Here is a 17,351-nt window from a genome sequence, read left to right as displayed (position 1 = left end):
AAACGTTAAGTTGAAACAAATAAGACGTGCCTTTCAAAAAAAGATTTTAGATTTAATCCACAATTTTTATATTTTTAATGCTGAAATGCAGGTTCGGATTGACTAACAACTTTTATTGTAGATCATATTTACTATAGTTAGCTTGATTTGGAAGGGTTTAAACTAGGCCAGTCACAGAAATTAAGTACCTTGTTGCTCATTTTTTAATCTAAAATAAATAAATGTTTTGAAAAATACAATATGGAATCGGTGTTTCATTAGTTAAAACATATTACAAACCACAAAAGAAACTAGACAAAAGTGATTTGGAAAATCCTCAGACATGTATTGATCAATTTAATAGAGCATTATGGAACTGAAAAATCTAAACACATACAAAATCAGGAAACAACTTAATGTGGCTTACACAATTAGGAATCTTAGTGGTAATTATTCAGGATAGGAGTAAGGGGACTGTTCTATAGGGGTGTGGTAGCCTAGTGTTTAAGGTGTTGAACTACTGATCGGAAGGTCATGCGTTCCAATCCCAGGTCCTCCAAGCTGCTAGTACCGATCGTAAGGTTAAGAGTTCGAATCCCGTGTCCACCAAACTGCCACTGCTAGGGCCCTACCTAGTCTCTTTTGTGGAAAAATCTTTGGATTTTAAGGTTAGGGTTAGACTGGACATGGCATTAATAATTCAACGGAAGAGTCTCAAAAGGAAGGTAAGACACGCGCGCGCGCGCGTGCGTGTGTGTGTCAGAGAGAGAGAGGGAGACAGAGAGAAAGAGAAGGACAGAACGAATGAAGGCGAATCGCCTCAGCTTGAAGCGGGGACGGACGTTTCAGCTCTCCAGGGTTTTGCATGTTTGATAATACTGCTGCTAATGTAGTTATGAACAGACGAGGACATGATGATTAGTGAAACTGTTTCGTTTCGCAGCCAGATAACGTCCTCATTCCCACGCGAGCACTTCGGATTACTACAGTCGTCTCGCTCCAAAAACAAAACGCACATCTCGGACATGAAGGACTGAAGGATGGAGCCGTTTTTCTGTGGTAAAAAGACACGAATTGCTGATTTTTTATAGTGAAGCTTCCTGTGATAAATACATTAGGAAACATTGCTGTTTTCTCTGTGATTCCTGACGTTGTAGGTTAGCAGTTTTTTCTGCTGCTGCTGCGCATGTCGCTGTGCTAAAACTTAACCATATAATTGTCTCCCATGTTAGAAACTATGGAAGCTAAAGGCTAAAATTTATACCTCAGACTGTTGGACGTTTACACGAGCTAAACTAATGTTTTAGCTTGTGTATGCAGATGTGTTTTTTTTTTTTTTTTAAATTACATTGGCATTGAAGCGTATGTTTAGATGGTGATTTGTATGATCCGTCCGTACCTTTTTTCGTGGGTATTTTAATTTGATGATTATGAACGTGCTGAACTTTGTGTTCTGTACTGCAACTCTGTCACGTGCGGTTTTCTTGCAGCGCGTGACCAACGCTTAGTAGAGTAAGTTGAGCGATGACGCAATATGTTTAGGACCATAAAGTAAAGATTAAATTATATATACATGGTTCTCGCAGTTTATAAAACAAGCTGTATTTTTGGTTTTCCTTGTGATGTTTCACATCTGCAGATATTTCAACCTCTAACGCCCCCTTTCTGAGACACACACACACACACACACACACACAAACACACGTACGTATTAATTTCCTCTGTTAAATTTGTATTTTTTTCCCTTAGAATGTTTCACATCTCTAACGCCCCCTTTCTGACACCCACACCACACACACCCTCACACCCCCCTCCACACACACCCTCACCCCCCCCCCCCCCAACATCTATTAAGTTCCTCTGTTAAATTTGAGAAGAATATGGAAGTGAACTTTACATTCAAACACACATTTGTCTGACTTTCCACTGCCATCATTTTAATGCTTATAATTCCTCACATGCTACAGGTAAGTCTAGTCTTAACTTTAACCTCAGTAACTAATCTAAGTAAAATCTTGCCTTTTTATTTTTTAGTAGAACAATTTGGTTCCCTCCGAGACAGAAAAAAGTTCTCTTGGTTACGTCACTGTGGATGATAGACATGGGTTCACTCACACACATGAGGACAATTTTTTTTAGGGGGTGGAAGGGAACTCGAACAGTTTGATGATTAAATTGAAATGAATTAAAACCTACCATAAAGTACAAGGTAGAATAAAAACAAAGAACAGTTGATTCCCATAAGCGCTACTTTTTGTGTTGGTCTCTTCACCCCATCTTCATTACCAACCAGATTCGGTGCGTTACGTATTTAAAATTAGGTACCAGACATACTCCACTGGGTGGTGGTGTCTATAAAAGAAAAGCTGGTCTTTAAATTTCTGTGCTTCCAAGAAGTGTCTGCACAGTGCTATAAGTTACATCCATATAAGAAATAATTTTGGTTCTTGAGTTTTAAAATTGCCACTGTTACATTTCAGATCATTATTTTACACTGTTTAACTTTAATCAATGCATAAAACCAGGCTTGAACTGACCAGAATAATGTTTGTTTTTGTCTCTCAGTGCAAATTTAAATGCAAATACCATCAATATATCAATGCTCAATGCAAATGCATGTATATGTGTTCCCAAACAAATTTCAGGATATTTAATAGCTGCATACAGCTCTGTTGATAAGTAAACATATTGTACCAAGTATGGAAGTTCAACCTTCCTGAAACTGAATAAAAGGGTATTTGTGTTTAAAACAGGAAATGAAATATGCAAATGGTAAAGAAGTTTAGCAGATTTTGTTTGGGGAATTTTGTATGGCTTATGATATCAGGGTATAATAATCTACACAGAAACATATCTTAATATAAATAAGATACAATTTGTCTTTCTTCAAACTATTTGCCTGAAAATTATAGTTTACAGTTGGAGTATAGTAACATTAATATATCAGAAATAATTCAAAACTTTTATATAGATATATTTTACTTCTATTTCATCTTTTTTTAACTGTCTGCCTTTTTTGTTCCCATTTTCCAGAGATAATGACACAGATCAACAGCCAGAGGCTTGATTCAGCTATCAGCCCTTAAGCAAGGTTATAAGAGCCTTTTATTTCCAGATAAAATCTGCTTTTTTCTCCCCTACCTTTGCAGTACCCCTACATTCTTCTCCATCTCTCTAATCTGTATCCTTGACATTTTGTCTCTAACTTATCTTCATTTCATTGAGGTGTTCTATACTTTACTACACACTGTGCTATACTATATCACTTTTTTCTTTTTTCTCTATATGTCACACAAACCTTTTTCAGTTTCTGGATTTTCACCATGAGGAAACAGTCTCGACACATCCTGCTGGCCTGTGTGGTCTTCAGCTCCATCACGATCTTTTATCTCAGCCTTAGTGCCATGGAATGCCCAAACTCCCAATCTAGGAGCAGTGCTTGGGCTGCATGGGCAGCTAGCCAGCGTCTGGGCAAGAATCTCAGTTCCTCTCTGCCTGTTCCTATAGAATACAGTGAAGACACTCCTCTAATTTTTGTTGGCGGTGTCCCCCGTAGTGGCACAACTTTAATGCGGGCCATGCTGGATGCCCACTCTGAGGTGCGATGTGGAGAGGAAACGCGTGTCATCCCCCGTTTGTTGGCCATGCAGGCAAGCTGGAGCCGTTCAAGTCGTGAGAGGACTCGCTTGATTGAGGCTGGTGTCACTGACGAGGTCTTAGACTCCGCTGTCCGGTCCTTCCTCTTGGAGATCATTGTGGGTCACGGCGAACCTGCACCCCGTCTCTGTAACAAGGACCCTTTTGCTCTGAAGTCTCTCGTGTACCTCTCCAGACTCTTTCCACGTGCCAAATTTGTGCTGATGCTCCGTGATGGCAGGGCCACGGTTCATTCCATGATATCACGCAAAGTGACCATCACAGGATTTGACCTGACAAGTTACCGGGACTGTATGGTGAAATGGAACCGAGCAGTGGAGGTCATGTATGAACAATGCCAAGCTGCAGCAGAAGGGAGCTGCCTGCCTGTGTACTATGAACAGCTAGTGTTAAATCCAGAGGAAGTCATGAGAAAGCTCCTTCAGTTTCTGGAGCTGCCCTGGGACCAGGCTGTGCTGCACCATGAGCAGCTGATTGGGAAAGCTGGAGGAGTGTCTCTGTCTAAGTGAGTAATGTTTTAGCGTTTTAATGCAAAAGTTACAGTCACAGAATTTTCTCCCTGCTCAGTGGAAACACCGATATCACAGAATTAATTTTTCTGGTCCGACCTGCCCATGCCATCTCAGTAAAACAGGAGCAGTGGTTACCTATTAAAATACATTTACTATTGCTGAACTTTCCTCTGATAGATTAGGGCTGAGTCGTCTTTGGTGCTTGAGCCCCTTAATTTAATATAATAAAATATCAATCAATCATGAACTTTACAGCCCTTTGAGGTCCCTGGGCCCCACTTTGAAAACCACTGCATTAGAAGACTTAAAACAGACAACCTTATTCTCTTGTTTAGACAATAGATAAATAAAATAAAACTATGTTCTACATTTTGACAGAAGATGCCTTCGGGTGGTTTAAAAAACCTGCAGTAGAAAGTGAGTTTAGATACAAACTTTGTCAATGGTTCATGATTGTTCCTAAGAAATTAATTATTTAAATTTTGTTTAAAAGGACAATGGGTCTGTGAGTTGATTGGCAGGTTCTTCCTATCAACTCACAGACCCATTGTCCTTTTAAACAAAATTTAGAACTGTCAGAACTGTCAGTCATTACATCATCAGTATATGTTACACACAACTACTGCTGTGTAATGCACAAAAGCATAATATTGCACATTATTGTTATTTGTACTACCGTGCACTTCTCACACTTTATGTACATAACTGATCAGTCATATATTCTGTATTCATCTGTATCCTCTGTATTGTCTTGTATAGTCTTGTATAGACCAAGCTAAATATAGTATAGTGTTGTTTATTTCTGTACTTCTGAGAGTCACAAACAGCTAGAACCAAATTCCTTGTGTGTCAACACACTTCTTGGCCAATAAACCTGATTCCGATTCTGATGGACGTGTAAAGTGGACAGAATTGCAAATCCAGTTGATGGACTTAGCAATCTACTTTCATAAACAACAGCTATACAGTTTTGTTGTTTTAAAGAAATTCTGTGTTTTAATCTCATGTAGTTCATTTTAAACTCACTTATATTGAAAGTCTATGAACAGTTCTCTTTGCAGTGAAACATGATCACTGTGGTCTGAGTCTGATTTTGCGATGTGTAAATATCTCCACTCTTTTGCTACAGATTGGAACGGTCAACTGACCAAGTATTCAACCCAGTGAACACACAAGCGCTGTCTAACTGGGTGGGACACATTCCTGATGATGTAGTGAAGGACATGGATAGCATAGCACCCATGCTGAAGCGCTTAGGTTACGACCCTCTGGCTAACCCTCCAGACTATGGCAAGTCTGGGATTTTTTCCCTGCACAACACACATCAGGTAATAAGGATTGCTAGTTAAAAGAAGAGTTAAAGGCAGCTTTCACATTTGCAGCGCCTTTTTCAATATCAGCAAAGAAAATATAAAAAAATCACTCTGGCTATTTTTTTTTAAAGGTGGACAGAACTAAGTGTGAAAGTATTCTGTATAGTTAAATATAATAATCTGAAGGGTTTTGAATAATTCTATTATATTATTTATGTTGAACATGCAAGCCGCATGTTAAAATAAATGTAGGTACTGTTGATTGTGTATGAGTGACCAAATGTAAAAGTGGTCTCAGGAGCATTGTCTGATATAAAATAGGTTCTCTATGTACATTCTAACCCCATTGTTTAATTATTTTCACAGAATAAAGGTGCTGAAGAAAAGACAGATGTTTATCATCCTAGTTAATTCATGATGGAGCATCTTTATTTGTGTTTCACACAAGCTGTCCTCAAGCTTTATATGTTGGTGAAATTTACAGAGTGTTTGAACACATTGTTTGACTAAACTTTTTTTGAATTACACCTCACAACCACCAGCATTCTAATATCTGATGTGGTCTGTTGTATCTATGAAAAGCATCACTATTCAATTGTTAAAGTGTCTGTCAAAGAAAATAAATATTTATTTTAAAAATATCCTTTGAGCTGCTTTCACTGACTTTCATCAACAATGTTAGTCTCCTTAGCGCCCCACACTCACACACTGCAAGCTAGCATATACATTTGAATTCAAAAGTTTGTATACCCTTAGAACAAAATATAGAAACAACAATGTAATTTCCTCAATGTCTGTAGTTTGTCTTTATACCTCCATGATCTTCAAAACATTGATGAATTATAGGGGTATATCAAATAATGTAGGGACCTTCTACGTACGTCACCTAGAAATCATGGGAAACATTTGGATGGGTAAAATGGAAGACAACAGCAAAATGATAAACTTTTAAAAGTTAATGTTTATTGTTGACCCCGACGTGATTTGAACACGCAACCTTCTGATCTGGAGTCAGACGCGCTACCGTTGCGCCACGAGGTCTGCACAATGGTAGTTCAATCTTTTGCTTTTTAATGTCTTTATAACGGTTCAGTACTCTCATATGCGACTGTTTAAGAAGTGCTTCATATCTTCCCTGGTGGTCTAGTGGTTAGGATTCGGCGCTCTCACCGCCGCGGCCCGGGTTCGATTCCCGGTCAGGGAACTTACATTTTCGTGCTTCTATATAAAATTTGACGAACAAGAGGCCCACACGAGCCGGCTTTTCCACAATCAACGAAAATGTAGGCGATCCTAATAGGTTCGGTCCGGGCCATTTTTTTCAAAGATATCACATTTCGATATTTAAATAGGCTTTGTGATAAATCTTCTAGTCGAGAGTATCAACGCGAACTGCAAATGAAACTATAATTAAAACGAACTGACCCCGACGTGATTTGAACACGCAACCTTCTGATCTGGAGTCAGACGCGCTACCGTTGCGCCACGAGGTCTACCGCGGTTATGCTTTCCCATCAATATTTGTAGACCACCAGGGAAGGTTAAATGATGTTATCTAGTCGACTATACGCCACACAAGTTTCTAGTCTGCTTTTGTTTGCTGTTTGTTTTTTGTTAGATTTCTTTTTTTCTTTAGTTTTTCTGTTTTTCCGTTTGGCAGGATGTGGCAGGATGGTTACCAAATATATATATGTATAACATATGTACATACATATATATATATATATATATATATATATATATATATATAAATATATATATATATACAATATATGTCAGACGTGCTACCGTTGCTTTTGGTAACCATCCTGCCACGTTTCATGATCCAAACGGAAAAACAGAAAAACTAAAGAAAAAAAAGAAATCTAACAAAAAACAAACAGCAAACAAAAACAAAAGCAGACTAGAAACCTGTGTGGCGTATAGTCGACTAGATAACATCATTTAACCTTCCCTGGTGGTCTAGTGGTTAGGATTCGGCGCTCTCACCGCCGCGGCCCGGGTTCGATTCCCGGTCAGGGAACGTATCGTTTTACCTACATCCTGTCCGTAATAGATAGATAGCAGCTACATTTTCGGAAATTATATTTCCATAAAGGTCGCTCAACTTATAACAAAGGAAGCATTAATCTTATCTGCAACCCACGCACTCTGCATAACTGAATATCTAGGAAGCACACAGAACATCCGCATTGTGTTTCTCTGCGCATACAGACAAGGTAGGTTACCGTCATTTATCATGCGTAAATTCAATAGTTTAAGTAGTCCAATTTTTAAAGTAGTCTACCATAAGAGGTTAAAAGTGAAAGATAATGATATATTTTCGGTGGCTAAGGATTACTATGAAATAAGGTTAATGCCAAAATCAAACTAAAGAGCAGCATAGTTTGTGTGCAAGCTATAAAGTTTTATCAGTAAGGTTTTGCTGATCAGTCAGTATACTAGTTTTCATGAAGCAGCATGAACCATAGATCAGTGTGGATGTCAAATTTGGGTTTACAAACATTTCACACTGTAGTACACTTTATGTTGTGTAGTACTGCTGGGACTACATAATATACAAATACTGATACATTTTCTACCTTTGACTTTTTTTCATTTGCATTTTATATGTAGTTTAAATGAAATCATGCATCTATGGTAATTATGCCTGCTTGTTATTTGCAATTCAAATGTAGATGTAGTTCGTTGGTGCTATATGTAAATATTAGCACTAGGAATTATTTAGGTGGAAACAGTCTGAAAAAAGTCTACCTTGTATTGTTATTGTTGTTGTTGTATTTTAAAATGTTTTACAGTATATGTGATTTGTACACTCCATGTTAAGTCAGGCAAATGGAGGGCATTTACGTGACAATTCGAACATCATTGGCCCCTCTATCAGGATCATACAACATTCTGTGGGTCTCTCTGATCGGTTCTCAATGTGAGTGTCCACCAGTTAGGCCTTTTACAGATGATCAGTGTCTCCTTCCTGGTTCGGTAAGGTCTTCATTTATTTTTTTTTAACTTGAGTTAGAAAATTTAAGATCATCAATCATCTAAGTATGTGGTTCTGCATTTTTTTTGGTAGAGCTGCACTGTTCTGGTGAAGCCTGATGGGGAAATAGGCTCAGTGGTTCTTGTGCGTTTGCGGCTTGAGGCTCGGCCTGGATTTCCCAATCTCGATTGGCACTGTCTAGATGTTAAACTAAAGATGAGCTCTGATGACACAGAAGTGGAGTGCTTCCCCTGCAACAGGTGGATCACAACTGCAGATGGTGATGTGGAGCTTCGCAGCAATAAAGGCAAGCTGTGCAATCATGTTGCTTTTTTCAAACTTAAGCTCTTTGCTGCAACATACAAAAACAAAATATGCATTTTGCTAGCTAACATGCTGCAGATGTGGTATTAAAAACAGGTAGTAAACATGATGTCAACAACAAAGTTGTCTTTTTGTGCTTTTTTTATTATCCTTAGTGTGCCTGCTGAATAGTGAGTCACTGCAGATACTTCGAGAGCAAAGGGTCAGGGATCTCCAGAATAAGCAAAAACATATCAGGTATTGCATTAATGTAGAAATAATGTCTCACATTCACACCTCTGATGTCGGACTGATGGAATTCCTTAAACAAAACCAAGGAATCATTAGTGTCACTTTGAAAGAAGACAGAAACTTTATTTATCCTTGTAGATGGAGGACTTTTGCTGAAGGTGGTCTCCGTTGCATTGACACGTCCAATGTGCAGGCCCTGGGTCCCAATTTGATTTTTACCCGACAAAGGTACAATCTCACCTACATAAACAAATGTCATGTTTTTCAGATAAGTCGTTTATGGACAGATTTTTCAGCAAGTTTCCAATTCGCTTGGCATATAGTGGTGGATGATTTTTTTTAACCTGTTTAGGCTCATTCAACATGGATCTTGTTTGATAGACTTACATTGCCTCATTGTACAAGGTGCCCCAAAAGTCTTAATGTTTTAAGTTTCATTATTCCATCTGTACAGTTTCCTGTTACAAGGAAAGGGTTGCAATGCGATGTTGAACTCATTAAACCTACTTTTATATCTCGTATATCTCTGTTTCTCAGCCCAGGCAACAGTGTGCACTATCTTAAGGGCTTTCATGATAGAATTGAACCATGGAGTAGCATGAAAGAATTGGAGATGCTACTCATCCTCAGTGGAAAAGATAACACAGTTGCAAGTATGCCAGTGCTATATTTTCTAACATTCTAAATTTATATTTTCTAAATTTCTAAAACTTACTAAACAATGCAAATAATATGACACTTCATGTTATTTGAAAACATCTTTAGTATTTTTCCTCTATGGGATTATTGTTTGCTTTCTTTTTCCTTGTTTTTTTAGAATATGTTCAGGCTCACTGGAAAGAAGATGCCTTTTTTGGATATCAGTGTCTGAATGGATGTAATCCTCTAACCATCAGACGGATCCATTGTCTTCCACCTAATCTAGCTATCACATCCCAGATGATCAAGGATTTTCTGCCAGAGGGTTCGTCTCTGGAGCAGGAGTTAGAGGTTTGTCTATGTGTATAAGAGACTTAATGAATATATGAACATGTACAAAATAACATGATGACTGTAAATTATGATATAATATAATATGAATCTATGATATCTAAATTTGAGAGTGTATATAATCTGAATGCAAGCACAGAATGCTGTTTACAAAACAATAAAATATTCTAATAGCTATTACTTAAGAACAATGCCTTTATTTGATGCATATACTGCATATTATTGTAAAGTGAAAAGCTAGTCAGGATTTGGGGATCAGAGCTCAGAGTCCATCATGATGCATGGTGCCTGAAACAGAGAGGATCAAGAGCCAACAATGGCAGCTTGGGCTGTAACCCAGACAGAGAAAAGCTCATGGTTCCACTGGGGATTGAACCCAGGACCTTCTGCATGATATGATAACCACTACACTATGGAACCAGTCAAAAGCTTCTGTCTTACTATTGGCTAAAAGGCAAATCACATCTTTAAACAATATGTTCTTTTTTTTATACAATCTATCTTATCATTTCTTCAGTATTAATTAATTCACAGGGACCTTTATGGTCCCTGCGACCCGGCCCCGGATAAGCGGTAGAAAATGGATGGATGGATGGACCTTTATGGTGAAGGCCCGACAATAATCTGAGCCAATAATACATACAATTAGAAAAATCCATGTTATTTTTTAAAAATATTTGTATTTGTTAATATGGAGAAGCATCCTGTTAAGAGACAGAACTTTGTATGAACTAATGTGAACTCATACGAACTTATGTGTTCACAACTGTACATGTATTTACTCATTAGAAGTAGCTAAATCATATTTATAAACGCTGACCTGCCATTCTTTAAATAAAAGTAAATAAAAAATACATTAATAAATCAATTGTCAGTCAATAAAATCTTTTGGGATATTACTCAAAGCCATTCTTCATTCTTTTCTTCATTCCTTGCTGTGTTTTTTTCCTTAAATAACACATACTTTGAATTAATGTTTTTTAATGCACCATAGAGAGGAACTATATTTCTCCTGGATTATGAGGTACTTGATCAGATATCTGCCAATGTTATCAATGGTAAACAGTCATACCTAGCTGCGCCGCTGTGCCTCCTGCATTATAACCAACATGGAGAACTGAAGCCTATTGCTATCCAGGTGTGTTTAATATTTAATTTAAATGTTATTACTGAAATATTACTGCAAAAAAGTGCTGTCATGTACCTTGGTATATTGATGTCTTTTACGTCAGGCAGATCAATATTTTAAGAATGATTAATTTGATACCCAGGAATAAAGCAGCTTTCTGAATATTTGATGCTAGCTGCAGAAAATTGCTGGGCCTCAAAATCCGGTCTTCCTGCCTTCTGACTCTGCATCTGACTGGTTGTTAGCAAAGATATGGGTCCGCAACGCAGATTTCCAGGTTCATCAGCTGCTCTCCCACTTCCTTCGCACTCATTTGATAGGAGAAGTGTGCTGCATCGCCACGCTTCGGAACCTGCCAGAAATACACCCTCTGCATCAGGTAAGTATAAACAAATACTGAAATGAAAAGCTGTTATCCTATAAAACATTCAATTTAAAGCTACTAAAACTAATGTTCAAGGTTTTGCTAACTTCTGGCTATATAATGCCGCCTACCTCTCTTCAAAGAGGAAACATGAGCATGGATAGTGCCATGATGCAGAATCATGAGGAAAAGCCTAATCTTCCAGCAAGTGCCATAGTGGGTTAAAGCTTTTGTTCCATTTATCTAAAGACATCCTTTTGCATGTTTTATAATCTGTGTTCTCCCTGTACATTGGGGTACTCCGGTGTTGTAGGGGAAGGGTGACTGGCAGTGGGTTGGCACACTGTGTAGGATAAGAGTTGGATGTACAGACTGTTGAACGGATGTGTCTTATTATTTAATTCTACTGAATTTAATCGGATTTATCTTTTTTCAAATATTTACAGCTTCTGATGCCTCATTTAAAGAATTCTCTTCAGATCAATATCCAGGCTCGAGCTTCTCTTCTGGGTCCTGATGGTGTATTTGATAAGGTTGGTATGATGAGCTTCAGTTACGATTAAATGTGTGTACAGTTTGTTGCTAATTTTAAGTGATGACTGTCAAACACTACATTAAAACAGTGACTACTGTGGCACTGCTGATTCAGATTTTATTTGGAAAAAATAAATGGTTGTTGTGTAGTGTAACTCAATTTGCAATTGCCTATTTACCAAGGAAGATAATATTTGGTTTTGGACCTCTTCCCATCAGGCTATAGGATGTGGCCTTGACGCATTGCCTCTTCTGCTTGCTCGAGGCAGTGCCCGACTACACTACACTTCACTATGTGTCCCGGATGACCTGAAAGACAGAGGACTGGATAAACTGCCCAACTGTTACTATGCACAGGATGCTCTGAGGGTGTGGAATGCACTTCACAGGTGCTTTAAAAAAGACATACTACAAATCTATATATATATATATATAATGGTTTCAGATGACTGTTAAAGCAGAAAAAGAAGGGTGTGTTGTTATTGGATAATATGCATAATACAAAAAAATTATTTTCCCTGAAGTGATACAGACAAAAAGCTCAGAAACACAAAATTAGTTTTTATGGGTGCTTTCTTTAAAGACCTGCATGTGGTTATTGTTAGGATTAATTGATACAGTATACGAGAGCAACATGTTGATGTTTGGTGTAGGTTTGTGGCAGCCTGGGTTGAACTGTATTACCACGATGACCAGGAGGTCCAACGTGACTCAGAACTTCAGAGCTGGATCCAAGAAATCCACTTTGAGGGGTTTCCACGTTTTACCCACACAGGTGAAAGTTTGAATCTCACTACAGTTATTTTTACAATCTGAGCACAATTTGCCATAATTACCAGAAAAACTACTAATCAAAAGAAGAGAAGAATAAGAATAATACACTAAATTGTACTATAACACACTAAATTCTAGCACATTCAGACTGTAGATTCATGCAGATTTTTTCAGTGACAGTCGTTTACGTTTACATTTACAGCATTTGGCAGATGCCCTTATCCACAGCGATGTACAGAAGTGCTTAAGTCTCTGTCATTGGATATATTAACTCTGGGTCACTAGGTTGCATACTTAAGATACCATGAGTCTAAAACATTGTTCAAGATTTTTTTTAAAACATATACTGTATGCAACAAACAAGGAAGGAAGTGCTAGTTGAAGTGTTTCATAAATAAGTTGGTCTTCACCCGCCGTTTTAAAATAGCCAGTGGGGAAGTTCCACCCCTAGGGGAAGTTCATTCCACCACCTTGGTGCCAGAATAGAAAAGAGTCTTGTTGTATACTTGCCTCTTACCCTGAGAGATGGTGGAACCAGTCAAGCAGTGCTGGTAGATCGGAGGGTGCGAGGTGCAGTGCGAGGAGTGATGAGGGCTTTAAAGTAAGAGGGAGTTGGTCCGTTTTTGGCTTTGTAGGCAAGCATCAGTGTTTTGAATCTGATGCGTGCAGCTACCGTCACCAGTGGAGGGATTGCAGCAGCGGGGTGGTATGTGAGAACTTAGGCAGGTTGAAAACAAGTTGTGCAGCTGCATTTTGGATCATTTTCAGAGGACGAATTGTGTTCATAGGTGAACCTGCCAGCAGTGCGTTGCAGTAGTCTAGTCTTGACAAGAGATTGATTAAGTACCTGAGCAGCCTTTGTGGACAAAAATGGCTGAATCCTTCTAATGTTGTAAAGAAGGAACCGACATGAGCGAGTCACATTAGCAACATGAGAGGAAAAGGACAGATTGTCCATGGTTACCCCAAGGTTGAGAGCTGTGGCTGAAGGGGAGAGCAGATCGTTATGCAGGGATATTGAAAAATCATGACCTGGGGATGAATCACCTGGGATGAACAGCAGTTCAGTTTTGTCAGGATTGAGCTTTAACTGATGAGCCGTCATCCATGATGATATTTCTGCCAGACATGCTGAGATTCAATCAGAAGCTGTTGTATCTGTGGGTGGGAAAGAGAAGATAAGTTGTGTATCATCAGCATAGCAGTGGTAAGAGAACTCATGTGAGGAAATAACTTCACCAAGAGAGTGAGTATACAGTCATATTTGAAGAATACAAAGGATAAAATCCCTTTTAAATTTGAGCAGTATCTGACCTCTAGTCTGTTTTGCTAACACTTTCATAACTGTGAAGGTGCATGTGAAATACACTGGCAAGTGACTCAGGCACGAATTATTGGATTATTTACAATATTGTCCTTTATTTGCCAAAATACCTTTGTAGGAAAAACTAGAAGTTGATTGCAAGTTAGCAATAGACAGATATTTGATATTTGTCCTTTTATCTTTCACCACCAGGTTTCACATGCAATTACCTTAATTGTTTTTGATTCAATATTTTTTTTACTAAAACTTTATGATATTTCCCCAGGCTTCCCACAGACGTTTCAGACCAAGGCAGAACTGACTAAGTACATCACAATGGTGATCTTCACAAGTTCAGCACTGCATTCAGCTGTCAACTTTTCTCAGGTGAGTTTATTCTTTTCTGTGCAGATTTATAAACTTTTGCTTTGAAACATACATTTATAAATAAATAAGTAAATGCTTTTTTAAAGCTACTTCATAGTTGCTAACTAATAAAAAAGGTCCAACCGGGCTGAGTTTAGTAGCCTTGCAAAATAAAATTGACAACTTAAGTAACAGATAATGACCTGAACATTTTCACACTTGGATTGTTTACCACTGTGTGCATTTTTCCCTGGGGTTAGATATTTCACCTGGTGATGAATCACACTCAGGAGGAGGTTTTGCTGTATTATCTTTAGATGATACATTTTCATTCAGATCTTGATATTTAATACCAACAGTCTAACATTCAGATCGGTCCTGTTAAATTTAAATTCAGTTGGACTTCAACTTATGGATGCCAAACTGCCCGGCTGCCATGTTACGTCCTCCTCCTGAAGTGAAAGGCTCAGTGACAGAAGAAGATATTTTGGCATTCCTCCCTGATGTGAACTCCACCTGCAGAGTGCTCATTGTGCTGTTCCTGCTGTCACAACCGTCTGTTGACTATGTGAGTACAGTCATCCCTAACAACAAAACAAGACTAACAACAAAAAGCCCTGGGCCAAAATAGAGGTTCTTGTTTTGCCAAAGCCCTTGCTTGGTCAGAAACAAATCTCAGTTTTTCAATGAAATTCCTGTCAGCAATCATCCTGGAACTAAAATAAAGAAAAGGTACAAATAGGGGGTAGCAAATTAAGCTAATTAATTAACCCTTGTTCCTGTGTCCATGTATTGTTGTACTGTAGGTGCCCTTGTGCCATTACAGAGAGTGGTACTTCAGCAGTGGTGCTCCTAACAAGCTTGTCGAAATGGTGCAGAAAGACCTGAGGGACATCGCTCATGACATCCGTAAGAGGAACAGCAAACTGGAGCTTGCTTACCCCTATCTCCAACCTGATAATATTGAAAATAGTGTGGCTATCTAAAAATCTAATCAGCATCATTCAGTATATAACAAACCAAATTACACAATAAGCATAATGAGATTATGGTTGTTTTTTGTTTTTGTTTTGTTTTTGTTTTGTTTTTACAATAGATCATTTGACAGCTTTATGAATATTTAAAAGATTAAAGATTTTGCATAGGTGATTGTGTCATGTTAATTATTATGGCAGTTGTGCACTTTGTACTTATGTACTTTGTAAGTTTGATTCCTGGCTTTTGGAAAACATTTTAGGCAAAGTTTAGGAAAGGATCACTTAGGGTTTTCCATAATTGTGAAAATATTCAAAGTATTTAGAGCCAGTCAGCAGATGCACAAATACACACACTATTATCACTTAACTCTGTATCACATGGACCTGGTAAAGACCAAATTCAATTTAGGGACTAGTTTGTTGCCAGTTTGTTGCCAGTCAGGGTAAATAAAAAGAGTTGCATACAGTACATGTCATAGTGGCCTAGTGCTAGGGCCTAACGTGGACACATTTTAATGAACAGCTCACACTTGGACTATTGAACAAAATATGTTACTGACAACACTGAGCTGCTAATATGTACAGTACACTTCACCTGAACAATCTCCTGAACTTCATTCCTCAGATTAGGGCCCATGATGCAGCAATGGCCTTTGTATGTTTAACTCGTATGCTCAAACTCTTATGCCACTGGTTTCTACAACAATTTGCTGGTTGCTCTGTCCAAGTGCACACAGAAGGTTAACATTATAAGGCCATGTACTCACATCTAAACACCGTCTGATCTTCCGTGAATGTGAAGGTATCCTACAAAGATTATCCTAAAAGTAGGAAGTCACACTTATAGACTGCATATATTTGAGAGACATTCTTTCCATATTAGGGTAAATAATGTATTGAATTAAGGACAAATAGAGAGCATATGTTTAACAGTGAATACACAGCTGACTTCAGACTGCAATCCATGCAAGCCATTATTCCACAGAAGCATATGTGAGTCTGTCTACTGCTCCTTACAGTTTTATACAAGTTAATTTGTTTATTGCTAGTCAATTTTAAAACAGATAAAGCAAAGGTTCTGTAGGAAAATCACTTCCCAAAATGAAAAAAATGTTAATGAGTGGAGCCCTGTTTCACACTTAGCTGTCTACTAGAACGAACACATTCCCTGGTTTAGACATTTTAACTGTTTATGCATAGATGAGTCACACACTAAGATGACAAAGCCAATGTGAATATCTGTTTCTCATATGAAAGAGTAATCTACTACTAAACCATTAGCAAAAATATTTGTAGTTTTCCAATTAAATCAAATACAGTCAACCAATCAAACATGGTGTTTGAGGTTTGATTATTTCAGTTTGAACTGAATCTAAATGGTCAGTCTAGCCACAGGGGTTGCAAGCTAGTGATTTCTGTGCTGGTCCTAAGCACAGATAAAATAAAGTGGGTTGCGTCAGGAAGGGCATCCGGCTTAAAACATGCCAAACATGCAAGTTGTCACTGGATAAAGTTAGGTGGAGCCAGATGATTCGCTGTGGTGTCCCATAACAGGAAAAGCTCAAAGTAGATGATCTGAGGCTAAATGGTCATATAGCTAACAATAAAGTTCATAGCCTACAGTTTAGCCTTCACCTTCACCTTGACCAACACTTTATGGCCAAAATTATGTGGACACCTATGTTTTGAAGATCTGATTCCAAAACAATGGGTGTCCATGAAGGACACTTCAAAAAAAAAAAAAAAATCACTACTCTTACTAATTATTATTATTATTATTATTATTATTATTATTATTATTATTATTATTACATTTTCCTTCCAGGCATGTATGTGTTTTTCCTAGCATATATACAAACTAGTGTATTTGCATAAAATGCTTGCATAACACGTATCATGCTTCTTGGATACGTGCTGC

At 38.0% G+C, this 17,351-nt stretch overlaps 2 protein-coding genes and 4 non-coding genes across 9 annotated transcripts; 4 read left to right on the top strand and 2 right to left on the bottom strand.

Moving 5' to 3' along the window:
• The first annotated feature begins 726 nt into the window (after positions 1–726).
• Positions 727–6,102, top strand: tpst1l (tyrosylprotein sulfotransferase 1, like). 2 transcript variants are annotated; one of them, XM_027156970.2, is made up of 5 exons: positions 728–1,038; positions 3,013–3,070; positions 3,287–4,141; positions 5,278–5,476; positions 5,828–6,102. In XM_027156970.2, the coding sequence occupies exons 3-5, from the start codon at positions 3,303–3,305 to the stop codon at positions 5,870–5,872; spliced, it is 1,083 nt and encodes a 360-aa protein (XP_027012771.1). In that variant the 5' UTR covers positions 728–1,038; positions 3,013–3,070; positions 3,287–3,302; the 3' UTR covers positions 5,873–6,102. The 2 variants fall into 2 exon arrangements, with proteins under 2 accessions (XP_047661499.1, XP_027012771.1); XM_047805543.1 differs by lacking the exon at positions 3,013–3,070 and having other exon boundaries at positions 727–1,038.
• Positions 6,103–6,430: 328 nt separating this feature from the next.
• trnaw-cca lies at positions 6,431–6,502 on the bottom strand. Its single transcript has one exon. It is a non-coding gene; the product is annotated as a tRNA-Trp (tRNA).
• Positions 6,503–6,593: 91 nt separating this feature from the next.
• trnae-cuc lies at positions 6,594–6,665 on the top strand. Its single transcript has one exon. It is a non-coding gene; the product is annotated as a tRNA-Glu (tRNA).
• Positions 6,666–6,882: 217 nt separating this feature from the next.
• trnaw-cca lies at positions 6,883–6,954 on the bottom strand. Its single transcript has one exon. It is a non-coding gene; the product is annotated as a tRNA-Trp (tRNA).
• Positions 6,955–7,371: 417 nt separating this feature from the next.
• zgc:152891 (uncharacterized protein LOC767741 homolog) lies at positions 7,372–15,603 on the top strand. 3 transcript variants are annotated; one of them, XM_027148102.2, is made up of 15 exons: positions 7,380–7,680; positions 8,293–8,443; positions 8,535–8,748; positions 8,921–9,002; positions 9,135–9,224; positions 9,534–9,649; positions 9,814–9,986; positions 10,981–11,124; positions 11,291–11,494; positions 11,926–12,012; positions 12,233–12,402; positions 12,667–12,788; positions 14,377–14,477; positions 14,854–15,024; positions 15,263–15,603. In XM_027148102.2, the coding sequence occupies exons 2-15, from the start codon at positions 8,297–8,299 to the stop codon at positions 15,440–15,442; spliced, it is 2,001 nt and encodes a 666-aa protein (XP_027003903.1). In that variant the 5' UTR covers positions 7,380–7,680; positions 8,293–8,296; the 3' UTR covers positions 15,443–15,603. The 3 variants fall into 3 exon arrangements, with proteins under 3 accessions (XP_027003912.1, XP_027003903.1, XP_027003893.1); XM_027148092.2 differs by having other exon boundaries at positions 8,289–8,443; XM_027148111.2 differs by lacking the exon at positions 15,263–15,603 and having other exon boundaries at positions 7,372–7,680; positions 8,289–8,443; positions 14,717–14,856.
• trnae-cuc lies at positions 7,413–7,484 on the top strand. Its single transcript has one exon. It is a non-coding gene; the product is annotated as a tRNA-Glu (tRNA).
• Positions 15,604–17,351: the final 1,748 nt, after the last annotated feature.

The sequence above is a fragment of the Tachysurus fulvidraco genome, chromosome 21 (assembly GCF_022655615.1).
Source record: "Tachysurus fulvidraco isolate hzauxx_2018 chromosome 21, HZAU_PFXX_2.0, whole genome shotgun sequence".
NCBI lineage: Eukaryota > Metazoa > Chordata > Actinopteri > Siluriformes > Bagridae > Tachysurus > Tachysurus fulvidraco.
The sequence above is the reverse complement of the archived record's forward strand: the minus strand, read 5'-3'. Positions and strand labels throughout refer to the sequence as shown.